Genomic DNA, 18357 nt, shown 5'->3' with positions numbered 1-18357 from the left:
GACACTATTTGAACAGCAGCCGAATGCTCTCAGTCATCTGCCCGCTACATATCTCTCAAACACCACCAAAAGCAGATGATCTTGTTGCTTGTGTCATTGCTTTTTTGGGACTTTCCTGTGCACAAATCGACCACTGCATTTTTCCTACATTACAACAATGACTATGCTTCTAAAGTACTTTATTGGCTGTAAAGCACTTGGGGATTCCTGAGGCTGTGACAGAGGCTATATTAGTACAAGTTCTTAATAGATTCCATATTTTTGGCCCCAGCCTTTGTGTCCATGACCCAAAGGTATGGGTCACAAAGGCTGAGATGGTCTAGCTAAGATCTTGAAAAAATGCACTACACTGCTGTTGAAGACCCCTGAAGCCATTACAGTGAAGCTTTGGCTGATTCTCATGTAAAATAACTCAGTGTATTTGGGAAAGATTCCTTCTTCTCCTCTTCCCCAATTTCTCTGGGAAATTCTATTCCAATCAAGTGAGAGCATTCAACAGCAGACCTCAGACATTCTTGATAAATCTTGGCCCAGCATTAGAATAAGTACCAATGTTCGAATAACAGGTTGGCATTTGTAACAAGACTTTAAAGATTCGTAAGTGATCTCAAAGTTTTTCCTGAAAGGAATTTCTCACTTACAGTTCAAAAATGCCTGTATACAAACTAGCAACCGCATCGGAAGGAAAAACAGCCAGTTTTCTCAACAACGAGGATGTGGAATTAAAAACACACGTTATCGGGCATAACCCATCCAGGTTACTGCAAAATTCACCATGATCCATGTGTCTTCTTTCAGGTCCTGGTGAAGAATTCTACATTCACATTACTAGATGTGGGGAGACAAAACAAGGTGTGCATTTCGATCAGAGTATCGCACTTTGGCTTTCAACAGAGCAGTTAATTAACCATTCTATTTATTCCTCTAACCCTTTATTGTGGTTTTCAACCCATGACAAGAACACAGTGACAGTGGGAGGCCTGTGCTGCGGATTTCTCTACATAGAAACATAGAAAAGAGAAGCAGGAGTCGGCCATTCAGGCCTGCTCCGCCATTCAAAAAAGTTCATGGCTGATGGTCTAATTCAGTACCCTGCTCCCGCTTTCTCCCCATATCCCTTGATCCCTTTGGCATTAATATATCTATCTCCTTCTTGAATATATTTAATGACTTGGCCTCCACTGTCTTCTGCAGTAGAGAATTCCACTGGTTCACCACCCTCTGAGTGAAGAAATTTCTCCTCATCTTAGTTCTAAATGGCATACCCCGTATCCTGAGACTGTGACCCCTGGTTCTGGATTCCCCAGCCATCGGGAACATCCTCCCTGCATATAGCCTGCCTAGTCCTGTTAGAATTTTATAGGTTTCTATGAGATCCCCTCTCATTCTTCTAAACTCTAGTAAATTCTCTAAAATCCTGTTGCGACACTTTATGCATACACATCAATAAGTACAATTCAAACAAAGGTGAGCTATGCAAGCTCACCTTTCTCCTCTACAGGTTGGGATTTCATGATGACGTTCCTGCCCAAAGTTGGATAATAGCCAAATGAGATTAGACCCAGTACAGGAAGGCCTGGGACTAGATTGTAATCTTGGGAACAAGGATTAAAGTTCTTAAAGCTTTCCCTTGGCATTTAATTACATAATCCTTAATTACCATAATTGTAGACTAAGAACAATTTAGGCAGCATTTGCATTGCACAAAATACTTTATTTAGTAATGCCTCAGGTCAGTAAAAAGGTTATTCCAAGTATTGTGCAAATTAGTACATTATAAAACACTCTGGCGAGAATTTCTGAAGGGATCTGCAGAAATCCTTGGTGAAATGGCTGTGTAAGATGTTTCTCTTGGGTTTCCACTGAACTTCCATCTAAGTTACAGTGGGAGATCGAAGGCTCACTGTCCTTTCTTACCTGCATGAATTTCTGCTATCGATTTTCATGTTTTATTCTGGGTCACTTTTAACAGTGCAGATAGATCTCATTGATCTTTGATTTCTCGAGAGATTTCTTGGTTTTGCCTTTTCAAAGAAACCAGAAAGAGTACAGGTTTCTATTGAAAGTAATCTGAAAATGATAGGGAAGGTCAGAATCTTCTTTTCTCAACATCACACAAAATGTAACGTGTCCAGTCCACTGACAATATTTGCGACATTGCCAGTAAGATGAGCCACGTAAATACTGCCAGAGCATTCAAGTTTCATGATCCTTACATTTAACACAGAATTGTTCTGAACTTACTGCAAGATAGTGAAAGATGTCAGCCATGGCTCAATGGCAGCACTCTTGCTCGGGGCCGAAGGTTATGGGTGCAAGGCCCAAACCAGACACTTGAGCACAAAATCCATAGCTGGCACTCGAGTGCAGTGTGGAGGGAGTGCTGCACTGCCGGAGATGCTGTTTTTTTAGATGAGAACGCCATCTGTGTACTCAGGTGGATGTAAAAGATCTCATGTCACTAAAAGAAGAGCAGAGGAGTTCTCCTGCTATTCTGGTAAACCAACATCACTAAAAAAAAAAGATATCTCATTGCTGTTTCTGGGACCTTGCTGTGCACAAACTGGCTGCTGTGCTTTCTAAATTACAAATGTGCCTATACTTCAAAAGTACTTAATTTGTTAAGCACTTTGAGATGTCCTAAGATCATGAAAGATGCTAGATAAATGCAAGTCTTTCTTTTGATCTCCAATGTGGTTTGATTAACAATGAAGACAGCAGGACTATTTCCTCTGCTTGGCGATTCGGTGATGAAGGGGCCATCAGATTAAAACTGTCACTGAGAGTGAGGAGAGCGGTCAAGAGAAATTTCTTTACACAGATGGTAGTTGTATCAGGGAATGCTTTGTCAAAGGGAGTGGTTGAGGCAGAAACTATTGCATCTGTTAAGGGAAAATTGGATAAATATTTGAAACAGTGAAAGATGCAGGGTTATGGGGAGAGACCCGGGAGGTGGGATTAATTTGGGGATTGCTCTCGCAAAGAGCCGGCACAGATGATACACTAATAATATACATGTGTATGGGCGTCTCTGCATATGCACGTTTGTGTGTGCATGTGGCTATGTCTGTGTGCGCGCGCGCGCGTGTGCGCATGTGTCTGCAAACCTGTATGTGCACGCCTATGTCTATGCATGGAGATGATGTTATACATTCTCAAAGCTATAATTTTTACCCACCACTGTATACGGCACTTGGAGTTTTATCTGACTACACAATGTCACTCCATATGTCCTCTGATGTGGTATGCCCAATAACAAAACTTTGTGTTACATTAAAAGTTGAATAGAAAATACATTTATAGCAGTAAATTACCAATTTATACCTTATTTATGAAAACTTTGCTTGAGGCTGTCAGATATAAAATTAAATATCCAGGATACAATCAGTGCATAGGGAGTTACAAAACTGTAATGCAATTGAGACATTCTGATGGATTTATAAACATAAGCAGAATACAGAGATCCAATTACAGCAGTAACTCCCAGTGTAGCAACTATTATTTTAGGCAGTACTGCATATATCAATCACAGCTTGGAAGAAAGTGAATACATTGGTGACATATTATGACACTAATGCTGCTCACGTAAGTACTGCAACAGCAAGTGGAAGAATCATCAGTGGATATAATTGGTCCATATGCATAACAAGGTCATTTTTAAAACATCTGCCAATGGTTCTGAATGCAAGGCAGAGAATTTAAAATTCGGGTCCCTGAAAGCTAATAGTGAAAATTTCGAGGGTCCCAAAGGCACGCAATTTTAACTACCCGTCATCAGATGCCTATATTTCTTTGAACCTCTTGACTTATTGGGGGTAGTTTTGACCAAACTCGTCAGACGGGAAACTGATGGGAACAGGCGGACCACCGATTTTACCCCTTCCCCATCTCTGCCCAATATTACCCCCTAGGGACGTCAATGGAGATGTGCCTGTTCCCATTACATGGGTTCAGCTAAAATTGTCCCCACATGAGCACAATTTCCATTGCAGTAAACTAACAAACACATTTTATACAGCAATAGCACGGTTTTACATTGGATCACTGACACCATCTTTCAGAAGTTAGGACAAGGCAGTACCGGGGAATGTACCAACAGCAGCAGAATCCTCCACACAGTGAAGTTTGAAAATCATCAATGTAGGGTAACAGTCCCTCAACAATAGCTCAATAAGTGTCTAAACTTCAATCTTGATAATCTGAAACTGCACTAATTTGCATTTCTATTTCCCAGCATATCCTTAGGCAGTGGTGTTGTGGTAATGTCACTGGACTAGTAATCCAGAGCCCAGGCTAATGCTCTGGGGACATGGGTTCGAATCCCACCAAGGCAGATGGTGAAATTTGAATTTAGTTAATAAATCTGCAATTAAAACGCTAGTCTTATGATGACCATGAAACCATTGTCGATTGTTGTAAAAACCCATCTGGTTCACTAATGTCCTTTAGGGAAGGAAATCTGCCGTCCTTACCTGGTCTGGCCTACATGTGACTCCAGACCCACAGCAATGTGGTTGACTCTTAAAATGCCCTCTGAAATAGCCTGGCAAACTTCTCAGTTCAAGGGCAATTAGGGATGGGCAATAAATGCTGGCCTAGTCAGCGATGTTCACATCCCACAAACGAATAAAAAAAAGATTTGCAATTCTGGATACAAAGGTTCAGTGTTCAGACTTTTGGTTTGATTGATTGAAACAGATCTGATATCAGTTTGGGTTGTTTGTTTCAACTGCTGATGACTGTATTTGTGAAGACCCCTTCTGTATTCTGTACAAGCTGATGTGGCTTATCTGAAAATATGGAAATGGAGCACAGTTATGCAGACAAAAAAAATGATTTTGGAGGTAGCATCACCTGGAGGTGATCCTCAATTAAATTTAAGCAGAAAGCATTGTTAATCAGTCCAGGAAGTATCTCGGCAGGCCAGGTGTTAATGAAAAATGACAGTCATTCCTTCGTTTTGGGCTGCATAAGTTACATGATGGAGATTTCCCAAACCCACTGTCGTTCTTCTGAAATCCAAATGGGAAAGTCATGTTGGATGTGCTAACATAACTGACAAAGCAGGAGGCGAGGCTGTGATACTGGAAGTACAGAAGAGTGAAATTTCAAATCTAGAGTATTGTTATTTATATGCAAATGTGTCTCTCGCAAAGGGTAATTAGCCAATTACAGACCTCTCTCATTGCACTTGTTATATTCTGTTAATATTTTGCTAAGTGTTTTGTGCTTCTTATCCCTATTTCTGAATAACTATATTTATACTTGCAGTCTGGCTGAATTCAATATATGCTCTTTCAAAATGAATGTGATACTGTAACATGTGACTATATTTACAGTAAAAAGATAATTGGAAGTAACTTTTAACCCTCAAGTCAAGCAACTCTGCAAGGACTGATCAGATAAGAGCTCCCAATGTGGAGTATCGTCGAGGATCTGACATGCAGATTACCCCATCAGATCCTTCAGCCACCTGCGACGAGAGGTGAATCTCGCAATTTCGGGATTAGAAAGTGTGGATTCCAGATCAATATGGGAAGTGTTGCGAAACTGCAAGGGGGGAAAACAGCTCTATGTGAAACCAACACTAACACCAAGCCGAGCTCATTTCATTCAACAATCAGAGAAAGACGAGTTTCATCCCATTCATCCAGGGCACAAACAAACCCAAGTTCCTATAGTGGAAGGACAACAATTTGATCAATGTTTTCATCTGATTTACTACAACAACAACAACAATTTGACCTTATACAGCACCTTTAACATGGTAAAACGTCACTCGGCGTTTCACAGGAGCATTATCAAACAAAATTTGACATTGAGCCACCTTAGGAAAGGTGGGTCAAAGAGGTAGGTTTTAAGGACTGTCTTAAAGGAGGAAAAGGAGGTAGAGAGGCAGGGAGGTTTAGGGAGGGAATTCCAGGACTTGGGGAGATCAGTGAGCACAGGGCTGCACTTGGTGCGAGTTGGGAAATGGGCAGCAAAAGTTTCGTATGAGCTCAAGTTCACAGCGGGTGCAGGGTGGGAGGCTGGCCAGGGCAACAGTCGAGTCCACAAGTAACAATGGCACGGATGAGGGTTTCAGCAACAGATGTGCTGAGGCAGAGGAAGAGACAGGTGATGTTGCAGACCACTTAGAATCTCTCAGTCTACGTTATTTAGTTCATATTTTCTGCATGGTCTTCCCATTGGTGAAATTCAAGTCTGCATTATACTGGTAGCCAGTTGTCAGTTTTGTTTGATATGCAACCATGTGGAATTTATTCCATCAACTTAGCCTTTACATATAAGCCCTTGTAATTATGGCCTAGAAATGATGCTGTGGAATAATGACAGCAATTTAGCACCAACATTTAACATTTTTGTTTGAGGCTCCTTTCTCTGCTATTCCAGTGGATGCAATGTTCTATCTATCTTAAAAGGTTAACACTTCCATGAAAATAGCAGAGAGGATCTTCAGAAGAACCTGTTCAGCGTTTGGGCGCCAATCACAGCATAATTTCAAGGTCCGTGAGATTTAAAAAGGTTCTTGTTGAGAAAATCTCCTGCGCATGAGAAAGCATCACTACCTCCAAGTTACAATCAGCTGACAGATGCTACAGATAATTCCCATCAGACTAAATAGTCACTTAAGTGGAACCAGCATGGTTGCTCTACGGCACTTAGTAATTACTGATTTTTTTCTCACTAGCAAGAAATCGTCAGTCCGCTTTACATTGCAGGAAATGGGTATCACTGGATGCACTTCTCCTGCAATTCTTTCGAAGCATCAAAAGAATAGATGCTTTTTAAAAATAAAAATCTAATTGCTAATTAGTCCTTAAACACCATTCTCCAGAACTTTTCAGTTGTAAAGTTTTGGTTCATCTCCACGAGGTGTCTCAATGCTGTGGCTTCTCGTTTCGACTGGTGGAAGCTTGGCATCCACAAATCTCGGACAACTGCCCTCCCAGTCGAGGGTGGCACGAAGGTGAATGCCTCTGGTGCTGGACAGCTGAGGTGATTGGCTTGTGCTTGCCACTGAATTGGCAATAAACCCTGTTGTTAAGGCAAAGCAAGGAAAGAAAAACATAAGAAGGGCTAAAAGAAATAAGTGCTGGAAATCCCAGCCAACTTTCTCAAACACGCAGAAACACATTGCCATGTTTAAGCGTCTCCCAATTCAAAAATTCGCCAGCACAAGTTTTTGAGAAAGCCGTAACGACCTGCACCATTTCTGTTTGCCCCCATTCAAGTCACGCTGCCACGGGATTGGTTGCCTAAGCCTTGTAAAGGCCGGGGACCTTCAGAATGTCTTAAAGGAATTCACAGAAGTGTGGGTTCTGAGTGGGTTCCACTAAGGTCTTTCAAGGGGGCAAAAGAATCTCACTGCATTCCTCCTTGATATGTGGAGGGCAAGTGAAAGAACCCCTCCCAACTGGAATTTAAAGTTGGTCTAAACAAGGCAGAATCCCATTGGATCCGGGTTCAGGAACCTTCAGACAGAAATTGGACTTATTTCCTCTCTCAACCCAGGAAATGTAAGGCTGTAATGTCAACATACAGCAACTATTCCATTCTGCCTTTGGTTTGCTATGACCTCCCAGACAATGGTGTGGCAGTGAGCGAATTATGCACAAAATATACCTTCTCCTTTCTTCTGATGTTTTCCCACACTCTATTGCATACCAGACATTCAAACGCATCAATGTAGTTTTCCTGGGAAACATCGCGAACTCCCCACGTACGTTCTTTCATAGCAGTCAGTAGCTTCTCATTAGAGATTGGACCTTTCCATTTCCACTCGAGGAAGACCTCGTACCATTGGTCATTACCGTCCAATTGCATTATGTACTCTGCCAACTCCCTGGGATGTGAAAAGCTTCCCACAAGGATTGCACTTTTATTACTGGGAAGCCAGTCTGCTATACTTGGGGAACCATAATAAACTGGAACCACTCCCAGTTTGAAAGGTCTCCATAGTTTCTCGGTGATATAATCATCACAAATCGCGTTCTCGAAAGCGAGAATAAATTTGTACTGAGCAAGAATCCTATAAAATCTATCATCATCCATGGCTGTGGGATCCTTCAGGCTACTCGGAAGGTCCTTGTTATGTAAACACACCCCGTAAGAATCCACCGGGATGTATTTCATTAATTCCCGCACGTAACTGTCTCTATCTGAAGGTGGATCACAGTCAGACTGTACATACACTAATGGTGCTAGACGTTCCCTCAACCGATTCTTCTTCGATAATGGAATCAAATACTTATGAGACTTCAACTCTTCAATGCTCTCCAGATACTGGGTAGTCAATGGCATATGAGAGTTGCGGCTGAATGTGGAAGTGTAATTAAATAATGTGACAGCGGGCTCGTGAAAAAGCTTGTAATTATTTTTCGGTGACTCTTCATGGAACAAGGCCCATTCATGTTGGGGTTTCCGGGGCAAAGGTAAACTGTTGACCTGGAAATCTGTACCTATTCAAACGAGGAATGCAAAAGAAATAAAGTTTAGCACATCAAACATTATCCATATAACAGTAAATTGGTATGTTAAATCAGACACATAAACAAGAATTAATTAGCTCCAATGGTGCCTTAGAAGAATGTCTCTATATTCAGTTGACTCCAGACTAACTGGGAATTGAACCTGCTTACACGCTGACTTTACCAACTGAGCCATATCAACCAGAAGGATGGTGATAGGGAAGTTGCAACTAGTCTCAGCAACTCTGGGTTAGGAATAGGGTGGAGGGGGTTAGACAGACGCCTTTGGTCACTATCGGATGACCCCCTCGTGGGAGAGTACGCTTGTGTGAACTCTGCGTGAGGATAGGTTCCGGGTTAACTGTGGTGCCTCCCATGATCCAACAGCTGGTTAGCGCTCACCAGACTCAGATAAGAAAACTGGCCATTTGAATGAAGTCCTGAATGATAGATTTCCAGAGCCAACATTTTCAGGAGTGAATGCCTTTGGTGGTGGGGGGGGGGGGGAAACAGGAGTGGGGAATTGAAAGGGAAGAAAGAATTAATATGTATTAATCCCCACCCCGGTCAGTTGGCTAGATTGCTAGAGTTTGATGCAGAAAGATGCCAATAGCGCGGATGCAACCCCCTATCGGCTGTGGTAGTTCATGGAGGCCTGCCTCCTCACCTTACCCCAGGCTTGAGGAGTGGTGACCCTCAAGCTATACATCTGTCTCTCCAATGGAGAGGGATGCTTATGGTCCTTTAGGACCACGGCTAGAACAACAAATCCACCCCCCCCCCCCCCACACAAAAAAATTGTTCACAGACTCAAACCAATCTTAAAACAAAGAAAGCAGTCATTATCTGTTGTTTTATTCCAACCTTGAGAAAGCATTTACAACTAGCTGTCAATTTACAAGTTATCCTCTAATTTATCTCAAGATGTACCTATTTCCAACAATTAGACCTTGCTGCTTAAAGGAACACAACGGTGCCACAGCAGCAGAATAATACATTACATGATGTAATGCAGCAATTCGCCAAGACTTCTTCGGCAGCACCTCCCAAACCTGCGACCTCTACAAGCCCAGACCCTAGAAGGACAAGGGCAGCAGTTGCCTGGGAACCTGCAAGCTCCCCTCCAAGTCACACACCATCCTGACTTGGAATTACATCACTGGCCCGTCATCGTTGCTGAGTCAAAATCCTGGAACTCCCTACTTAAGACCACATGGACTGCAGCAGTTCAAGAACCTGGCTTACCACCACCTTCTCAAGGGCAATTCGGGATGGGCAACAAATACCGTTATTCCTTGCGATGCCCACATCCCACAAATGAATCAATTACAAAAGCACACTGTTCAACATCTGACTTACCATGAGTAAACATCACAAGATCCATCAGTTTGTACAACAGCAGTAAAGAAAGATTCAAAGCAGCCCAAGAGGTCCACAGTAATATAATTTCAGAGGAGGAGAGGGGGGAAAGGAGGGAGGAGAGCTCAAGTTCCATATTCGAACCACTCTCTGGGGAACTAATTGATTCAATATATTTTGCACCATTAGCAGTAAAATGAAATTGTGTAGGTTACAGGGTAAAATGTTGGTGCTGTAAATGACTTTATGCCATAGCTGTTAACACTAGCTTATGAATATTTAAGTCCACCTTTAAAATAGACCTCAGACATACTGCTGTGCTAAACGACACCACTGTCAATTAGTGCTGCAAAGTAATAGTCCGGCATTATGCTACTAAATTGGGGACCAATCCATTCCTGCTGCAAGTTCACAGCCTCCCAAATATTACATAGCTGCTGACTTGCACTAACGTTTGGGGGTACAGGCTGAGACAGACTGTGGCCTGAGCCCTCCCAGGAAAGTTGGTCACCTGAAAAAACTGAGGGAGGAATGAAGCTTGACAGTTTAGAAGACTTGGAGAAAAAATTGAGTTCAGAATATTTATTTTTATTATTTATTTAGAGATACAGCACTGAAACAGGCCCTGTGCCGACCAACAACCACCCATTTATACTAATCCTACATTAATCCCATATTCCCTACCATTCTCCTACCACCTACCTACACTAGGGACAATTTACAATGGCCAATTTACCTATCAACCTGCAAGTCTTTGGCTGTGGGAGGAAACCGGAGCACCCGGCGGAAACCCACGCAGTCACAGGGAGAACTTGCAAACTCCGCACAGAACTGAACCCGGGTCGCGGGAGCTGTGAGGCTGCGGTGCTAACCACTGTGCCACCCAATATGAGAAGGTAGAATGAATCTTCATTGGAGCATAATCAGGAATCAGTAAGAAGGGAATGCAGGATAGCATTACTTGGAACTTAGGTGGAATAGGAACTACGTTAAGCAGATCAATCGTCGTAGTAATTGGCAAATAGAGAAAGACAAACCTGGAAACTAAAGGATTCTCTATCAGACAACAAAGATTTGTTCTGTCCAGGAGTGAAGAATGTTTTAAAAGCCTCCCCATAAGAGGGTTAATATTTATTTGAGAAAAGACACGTTTGGCAAGAAATAAGAAGCCAATTTTGGCATGGAGAGGATGTGGGAGTTTAATTTGAAATCAGGAGGAGAAAGAGAGCCAAAGGCGCCGGTGAATTAAGGACTTGAAACATCTGAGGAAAGAGCTAACAGTACTGAATGGCCTAGGGAGTGATCCAAAGAAATCAAATCTTCAAAACGAACTGAGATAGAAGATTTCCCTGCCCCATCTAAGGGTATGGAAGAGATCAGGATGTAGTAATTCAACAAGAGGACTGAGAGAAGTATGAAGGACGTGGGAATGTTCTGGAGGACCTTTTACGAGAACAAATATCTGGGGTGAATTGTGAGGCGCGAACCTAGGTTTGCTGATCTGGGTGCAGTTTACACCAGAATAATTCGAAACAGGTTTTAAACTGATGCAAATGTAAGTGTGCTCTTCGCCATTTAAATGGAACTAGGGGTCAACTTTGGAAACCCATTATTCACAAGAGCAAACACTGCTGAGTGATCCATATGCATGAACATCAGACGCAGCGTGCAGGTCAGATAGTACCTCATTTAAATATTTCTGTGGTGTCCCCCACCTCCCCCTCCCATTTTATTTTTGCCAGCATTGACCTGTGTGTAATCATAAAGTGGACAGAGATTTGAGCCGACACATCTTTTCTGCAAATTAGACAAATCTCAGAAAACCTATGCTACTGTGCTATATTCCTCAGAATAAACTTTCAAACGTTTTGTGTTAGAAGGAACAAAAGGAGACAACACTGGAGATATTTAGGGTTTGTTAATTAGCAACAATTTTAGAGACAGACTGTCTCACTCAGTTAGTTATTTCCTGGCTGCCTCTATGATAGCAATTTACATTGCTGTACATTATTAAATTGATAGATGAGTCCAAACAACAGGACAGTATTACCGTGGGCTGCCGTCCCAACAGAAGCAGAGTGGGTGCTTAGTTGCTGAATACACACTTTCTGAGTGAGCTGCCACCTTTCTGGCCCTCTGCACGTGCTGTTCAGATGATGCTCCTGATGCTCTTGGTTCTGAGCGCTTTAAAATCCACCCTAAGGCACTTTGCAAGCAACCGGGAAAACCCCAGCAGAATTTCACCCCCATAATCTCCAAACTTCAGCATACTTCTAACTAGCCTCTGCATTTAGATGCACTTATGTTGCCACTGACTCACCAACTATGCATTTTGGACAGAAATGGTACATTTGGAATTCTACAAGGAGCTGGCTATGTAGGGCAAAACCAAAATGGTTGGTGATTGGAACCCGGCAGAAGTGTCAATCAGAGTTGTTTTTATAATTGGAAAGCAGAAAAGTTTTGATTTCATTTAAGGTAAAGTTTACATTAACCAATCCATCCGATTACTTGCAGAAAAAGGAATTTGAAATCTAATGTAATAAGGAACTTACCTTATTCTGTCCTCTTCCGTGACCCTTGATCCCATGTCCAGGGCTGTTTTTTTTAATGAGTGGTCAACTTTTCAGTGTTTTGAAGGTTTAGATTAGATTAGATTAGAGATACAGCACTGAAACAGGCCCTTCGGCCCACCGAGTCTGTGCCGAACATCAACCACCCATTTATACTAATCCTACACTAATCCCATATTCCTACCAAACATCCCCACCTGTCCCTATATTTCCCTACCACCTACCTATACTAGTGACAATTTATAATGGCCAATTTACCTATCAACCTGCAAGTCTTTTGGCTTGTGGGAGGAAACCGGAGCACCCGGAGAAAACCCACGCAGACACAGGGAGAACTTGCAAACTCCACACAGGCAGTACCCGGAATCGAACCCGGGTCCCTGGAGCTGTGAGGCTGCGGTGCTAACCACTGCGCCACTGTGCCGCCCCATGTATGAGGCATGGGTATTGTCATGGTTACATTATTTGACTAGTAATCCAGAGGCCTCGATTACGAATGCAGAGAATGTGAATTCAAATCCCACCTTGAAAGTTTGAGAAATTGAATTCATTTTTTTTTTAAATCTAGAAATGACAAGCTGGCATCAGTAAAAACCCAAATGGTTCACAAACGTCCTTTAGGGAAGGAAACCTGCTGTCCCTACCCAGTCAGAATGATGGTTCAACAGCACTTTCTCAAGGACAACTATAAACGGTCAGCCTTGCAAGTGACACCCACATCACAAGAATGAAAAAAAAAACACATATTGAAACTCTGCTACTACAGTGCTTTGTGTAGACAGACCAGAACCTTCTTAAATGACACAGTATATTTCTTTGTTAAAATGAGTGGAAGATGGTGACTGCCAGTAATGGCAGATGTTGAATACAGAAAGTAAGTCTTATTTCTTTTGTTTGAGAAGTGAATGCCTTAAAAGCTTTTGCATGAGACCAGACAACGTGGACCAATAAAATGGATACTGGTGCTGGGTTCAAGCTTATACATATATACACACATATCTCAGGCGTAGAGTAAATCACATACTAAGTACTTGACATACATTCCCTCTTCCACGCTCATTTCCCTCAGCAGGTCTAGCACTGGGCCCTCTCCTTCTCAGCTTTTTAATGTAAACATTTTGTTACTTTCCTCTCTCCCCACACGCACCGCACCCACCCCCCCCACTCCCACCCTCCCACCCCATAAATAGGAGGAAGAACTCGCGGTCATGTCAACTTTTGTTCTGTTTATGAAAACCCCACTTTAGCGCATGTCGCACTTATTTATATATGAACAGAGAGAAACCTGAATCTTCCACTAGTCATTAATCTAACAAGCTGGCACATGACTCCCCCTTTCTCCTACACTCGCTTTCAATATTTTAAATACACAACTGGGCAATCACAGAATACATTAACCAGATTTAATGTTCATCAGTCAGCACATAAATCCAATGACTCTGTAAAAGAACACATTTCTGCCATGTCAGCTGGACAAAAGTACAGATAGAGAGCCTGCACTCATGTTCAGTGAACTATTAAGAGGCTGGTTCAGTCTGTCTAGCAGTTATACCAAGACTTTGGGTTTAATCTTGTTTAGAGTACGGGCTTTGTATTTTAGCTTCAGTGAAGTAGCCCAACTTTATTCTCCAGTATCCAGTCTTCAAATGTGTTCTCTTCACTGCATTAAGTAGAGGGTTTTACTTTAAGTAGATGGTTTATACACTGTCCAGTGTGTTGCACTTCAATGTTGAGATAGGGAGCAGCAATGTAATTTCAAAGTGCCCATCACATTTCGGGAATTCTTGAGTATTTTTCCACTGAAAGGATTTGGAGAGAGAGTTACTTTTAAAGGTGGGTTTTTAGAGCAGAGTATTCACAAAAGGTTAAAAAATGGCAATTAAACAAAACGTCTAATGGAAGATATGTTGCCTAAAGCTTCTGAACAATGAACAATTCATTAGATTGTCTTAGTAAATTGAGAAAGCAGCATCACACCCATTATGTTGGAAGATCTTTGATCTCAATCTGTCAGTGATCCGAGCCAAATAAAACACAAAGAATGAGATAGAGACAGCCAGGCAGGTTTTCAAAGGGGAAGCTGTGAAAATATTTCCAGGGACCAAGAGGTCATAAAACCCAAAGGCCAGTTAGACGTCATCTTGTTTATGTCATGTAAGATGGCCCACTAATGTGGGGAAGCATGGCTCATTGTTTTGTACCACTACAAATCCACTGAATGAATTCAATCAGATCATAACTGCAGCTCCGTATGTTCACCTTATTGTGAAATAAAGCTAGTTAATGACTTGCATTGGGCCTTGTCTCACCAAGTGTTTGTTTGGTCCACCTTCAGTGAGATCGAGAAAGCACACGTGCAAAAGATATGGTTAGGTGGTAAGGGGTTATTATTGATAAACCCCTAAGTTAGGCTCCCAACAAGTAGACGCTGGCGTAGTGTAAGTTAAATCCCATAAAAGCAGATTCACATACAGAAGCGTTAGAGACCACTGAACCCGAGATGGCATCGATGACAGACTAGAATCTCGTAACAATGACTGTGGATAGTCACAACATTTGTATTGGGATTTTCCTTCAAATTAATTTCCTTGGCTGTGAAGTATAATAATGATGTTTAGACATTGGAGGAAAAAAATAATTCTCATGATACCAATGTTGGCTCAGCCATGGATTACACGATAGTCTTTCAAAATTCATACAGATATAAAATCCTTCACTGAATCAGTGTTTAGCTTCAGATCACTCACAGCCAGAATTCTGTAGTTCATTTAGCTTAAAATAAACAAATCTGATTTTTACAGGCAACATGTTCCATCAAAATCACAACCTGATCTGAGTGACATAAAATCTATACCAAGTTCTGAAGAAACATGATACTCGTAAACTTCAATCCTGACCCAGTCACACGTTTATTCAATTCTCCCTTTTGCTCCCTCTCGATTATGTCCTTCCTAACTATCCTCTTGAGGGTATTCATCACCAAGAATCTAACACCTTCTAGTCAGAATGGTGAAGGTCAGTGCCACCTCTAGAAATTGTTTGTCCAACCCAACTCTCGACAAACTCAACCCACTTTCTCTTTACCTATCATTGCTCTCAGGGCTGATTAAAAACACACCCAGCTGATAACAAAATGTGTTTTTTTTTTAATACCGAAGTCACTGAAAAATGTCTAATATAAAGGCCGAGGTGCTGAACCAAAGATTGGGAGAGGTATTAATGATGGTGGTTTCCATCTGTGCCTCAAGATAGATTCTGAGGGGTCTTGACAGGGGTGGATGTGGAAAGGATGTTTCCCCTTGTGGGAGAATCTAGAACTAGGGGTCACTGTTTAAAAATAAGGGGTCGCCCATTTATGACCGAGATGAGGAGAAATTTTTTCTCTGAGTGTGGTGAGTCTTTGGAATTCTCTTCCTCAAAAGGCGGTGGAAGCAGAGTCCTTCAATATTTTTAAGGCAGAGGTAGATAAGTTCTTGATAAGCAAGGGGTGAACGGTTATTGCGGGTAGGCGGGAATGTGGAGTTGAGGTTATAATCAGATCTTATGGAATGGTGGAGCAGGCTCGAGGGGCCAAGTGGCCTATTCCTGCTCCTAATTCGTATGTTCGTATGTACAGCAGTGATCTCTCTGCCCACAGCTCAGAGAGATGCAGTTCTAAAGCAGCGCGGCCTTCACTAAACTCCATATCCTGAAATTCCACTCCCTGCATTCTTTACCCATATTCCCACAAATCTTTCCTTTTCAAGTATATATCCAAATCCCTTTTTCCAAGTTACTATTAAATCTGTTCCATTGCTCTATCTGGCAGTACATTCCTGATTACAACTCGCTGCAGAATAAAATTCTCATCCCCCCCACCTTCTAGTTCTTTTGCTAATTATTTTAAATCTGTGTCCACTGCTTACTAACCTTCTGCCAGTGGAAACGGTTGCTCCTTAATTACTCTACCAAAAGCCCTCGAATTTGAACAGCACTATTAAATCTCCCCTTAGCCCTGGCTGCTCTGAGGAGAACAACACCAGTTATTCTAGTCTTTCTACATAGGTGAAGCCCCTCATCCCAGGTATCATTCTGATAATCTCCTCTGCAAGCTGTCCCAGGGCCTCTAGTTTAGGCAGCAGTTTTAGCAGACAGCTATGATTACACTGCCTGCATACACTATTGCTGAGGTGGGGGGTGGGGGTGGGGCGTGCAGTAGCTCATTTGCAGCCTCTGGCATGCAGGGAACCTGTGCATAAATGACAGGCAGATTACAATTTTGATATCTCAATGTCAAATTTAGGACTCAAGTGCTCCACTGTGTTAACTGCTACATTGGCTCTACTCTTGCTCCTTGTTCTGTGTCCACAGTGCCATGTCAAAGTGAGCTTTCGCGTTATATGCCTTGGATTTTAGAGGGCGAAAGTCCAACAAAGAAAAATGGAACGATTATGGCCAGTCTCTTGTCTGAATAGCCATTAATCAGAAATACACAGCTGCAAGGTAGCTTTTCCGAAAGTGACCTGCAAAGGCTGAAAAAGTTTACTCTCTCCTGGAAGTCTCCAGAGGCAGCCATTTCTAATGAAAGGACAATATTGAGAAATCGCCTGTCTTGCTACTTGATTCAGTTGCACATTGATGAGAAATAGAAGGTTTGCTCAATTCAAAACCGCGCCGAAGCGACAGTTCTCTGAGGAAGATGGGCTAGGCAATCCAGTGAGTTATTTAATCACGATCATAATTATTCACAATGCCAAAGGTAACTGGCTTAATTAACTGAGCAATTTCTCTGATGTATGCTAAATCATTCACGGTTACAACTGCATCTTAACTAAAATGAACACTTGATGTTCATGCATTAACTGTCACACTTCAGACATAAGTCAGCTAATTTGGTGAACTGGTCGAGATTGGAATTCTCTTCCTTTGGGAGATTTTGATCTTCTAAGTGATCCTCTGTAGGTGTCATTACATCCTGTGTATTGTTGATAAGGTTAGCATACTTGACAGCTGCTACTTACCCCGTAATACATGCCCATGACTTTTGCAGAGCAACATGTTAACCCAGATTTCACTCTCCACAACTTTAGATGTATTTAAGCAGTAGGCGCAGTCTGACTGTATTTTCTTTATTCCGCACACATTCTATGTTCTACAATGATTGCTACTCCCTCTACTGATAATCATGAAAATGAAACCCCTGAACAAAGTCGCCGTTGTGTGCGGCCAGTTTTTCCGGTGTGCAGCCCCTTTAAATACTTTTGAGGTACGGTATTTCACAGGGAACAAGGCCTGCTCGGTGCCTTCCAGGCGGCTGCATGGTCACACATGCGCAGCTTAATGGGAACATTGCTCCTGAAACTGTCAGTGGGTTTTTTGCTCTACTAGCAGATCTCCCATGGCACTGCTCACGGTGAGTCACAGAATCGTTACTGTGCAAAAGGAGACCATTCGGCCCATCATGTCCACACCGGCTCTCTGAAAGAGCAATTCACTCAGTTGCCATTGTAGGCGATAAGGTTTACAGTGACAGAATTTAAAAAAATTAAATTTTTATTAAATAGTATTACATGATTTTATCTTTGAGGGGTTGAATTCCATGAGGCAATTATTGTGAAAATTAGAAAAGAATGGTCTTCATTTAATATACATTCCTTTAGCTATGCACTTAGCCTCAAGAAGGTGAAATGCTTTGAGCCGTACTCCAGGCAGTCCCCGTGAATGCAGACTAGAATATGGTCTCTAAATACAGGATTGGCCTCCAGTGGGAGACTGGCGTCTGGGCAAATGACCTCCAGCTCAGTGGTGTTATTCCTGGTTCAGGGTCAGCAGGGTTGGTTTAGGGCATCACTCCAGCCAACCTGGGCAACCAGAGGCCTGTTCTGAAGGCTGGATTAGCATCCAGTGAGGGTCCTTGCATCCAATGGGTGCCCACCCCCACTGTCGATTGTAGATGGGGCACAGCAGCCCAACTC

At 42.3% G+C, this 18357-nt stretch overlaps 1 protein-coding gene across 1 annotated transcript in view; it reads right to left on the bottom strand.

Moving 5' to 3' along the window:
- Nucleotides 1–4996: 4996 nt before the first annotated feature.
- The window catches only part of fut10 (fucosyltransferase 10), a 103798-nt gene continuing 90437 nt past the window's right edge, over nt 4997–18357 (bottom strand). The window contains exons 9-10 of the mRNA XM_068036847.1: nt 7627–8462; nt 4997–7038 (exon numbers count right to left, since the gene is read on the bottom strand). Coding sequence (XP_067892948.1) covers nt 6814–7038; nt 7627–8462 — 1061 coding nt within the window. The 3' untranslated portion in view covers nt 4997–6813. The remainder of the gene's footprint in view (nt 7039–7626; nt 8463–18357) is intronic.

The sequence above is a fragment of the Heterodontus francisci genome, chromosome 1 (assembly GCF_036365525.1).
Source record: "Heterodontus francisci isolate sHetFra1 chromosome 1, sHetFra1.hap1, whole genome shotgun sequence".
Classification (NCBI taxonomy): domain Eukaryota; kingdom Metazoa; phylum Chordata; class Chondrichthyes; order Heterodontiformes; family Heterodontidae; genus Heterodontus; species Heterodontus francisci.
The sequence above is the reverse complement of the archived record's forward strand: the minus strand, read 5'-3'. Positions and strand labels throughout refer to the sequence as shown.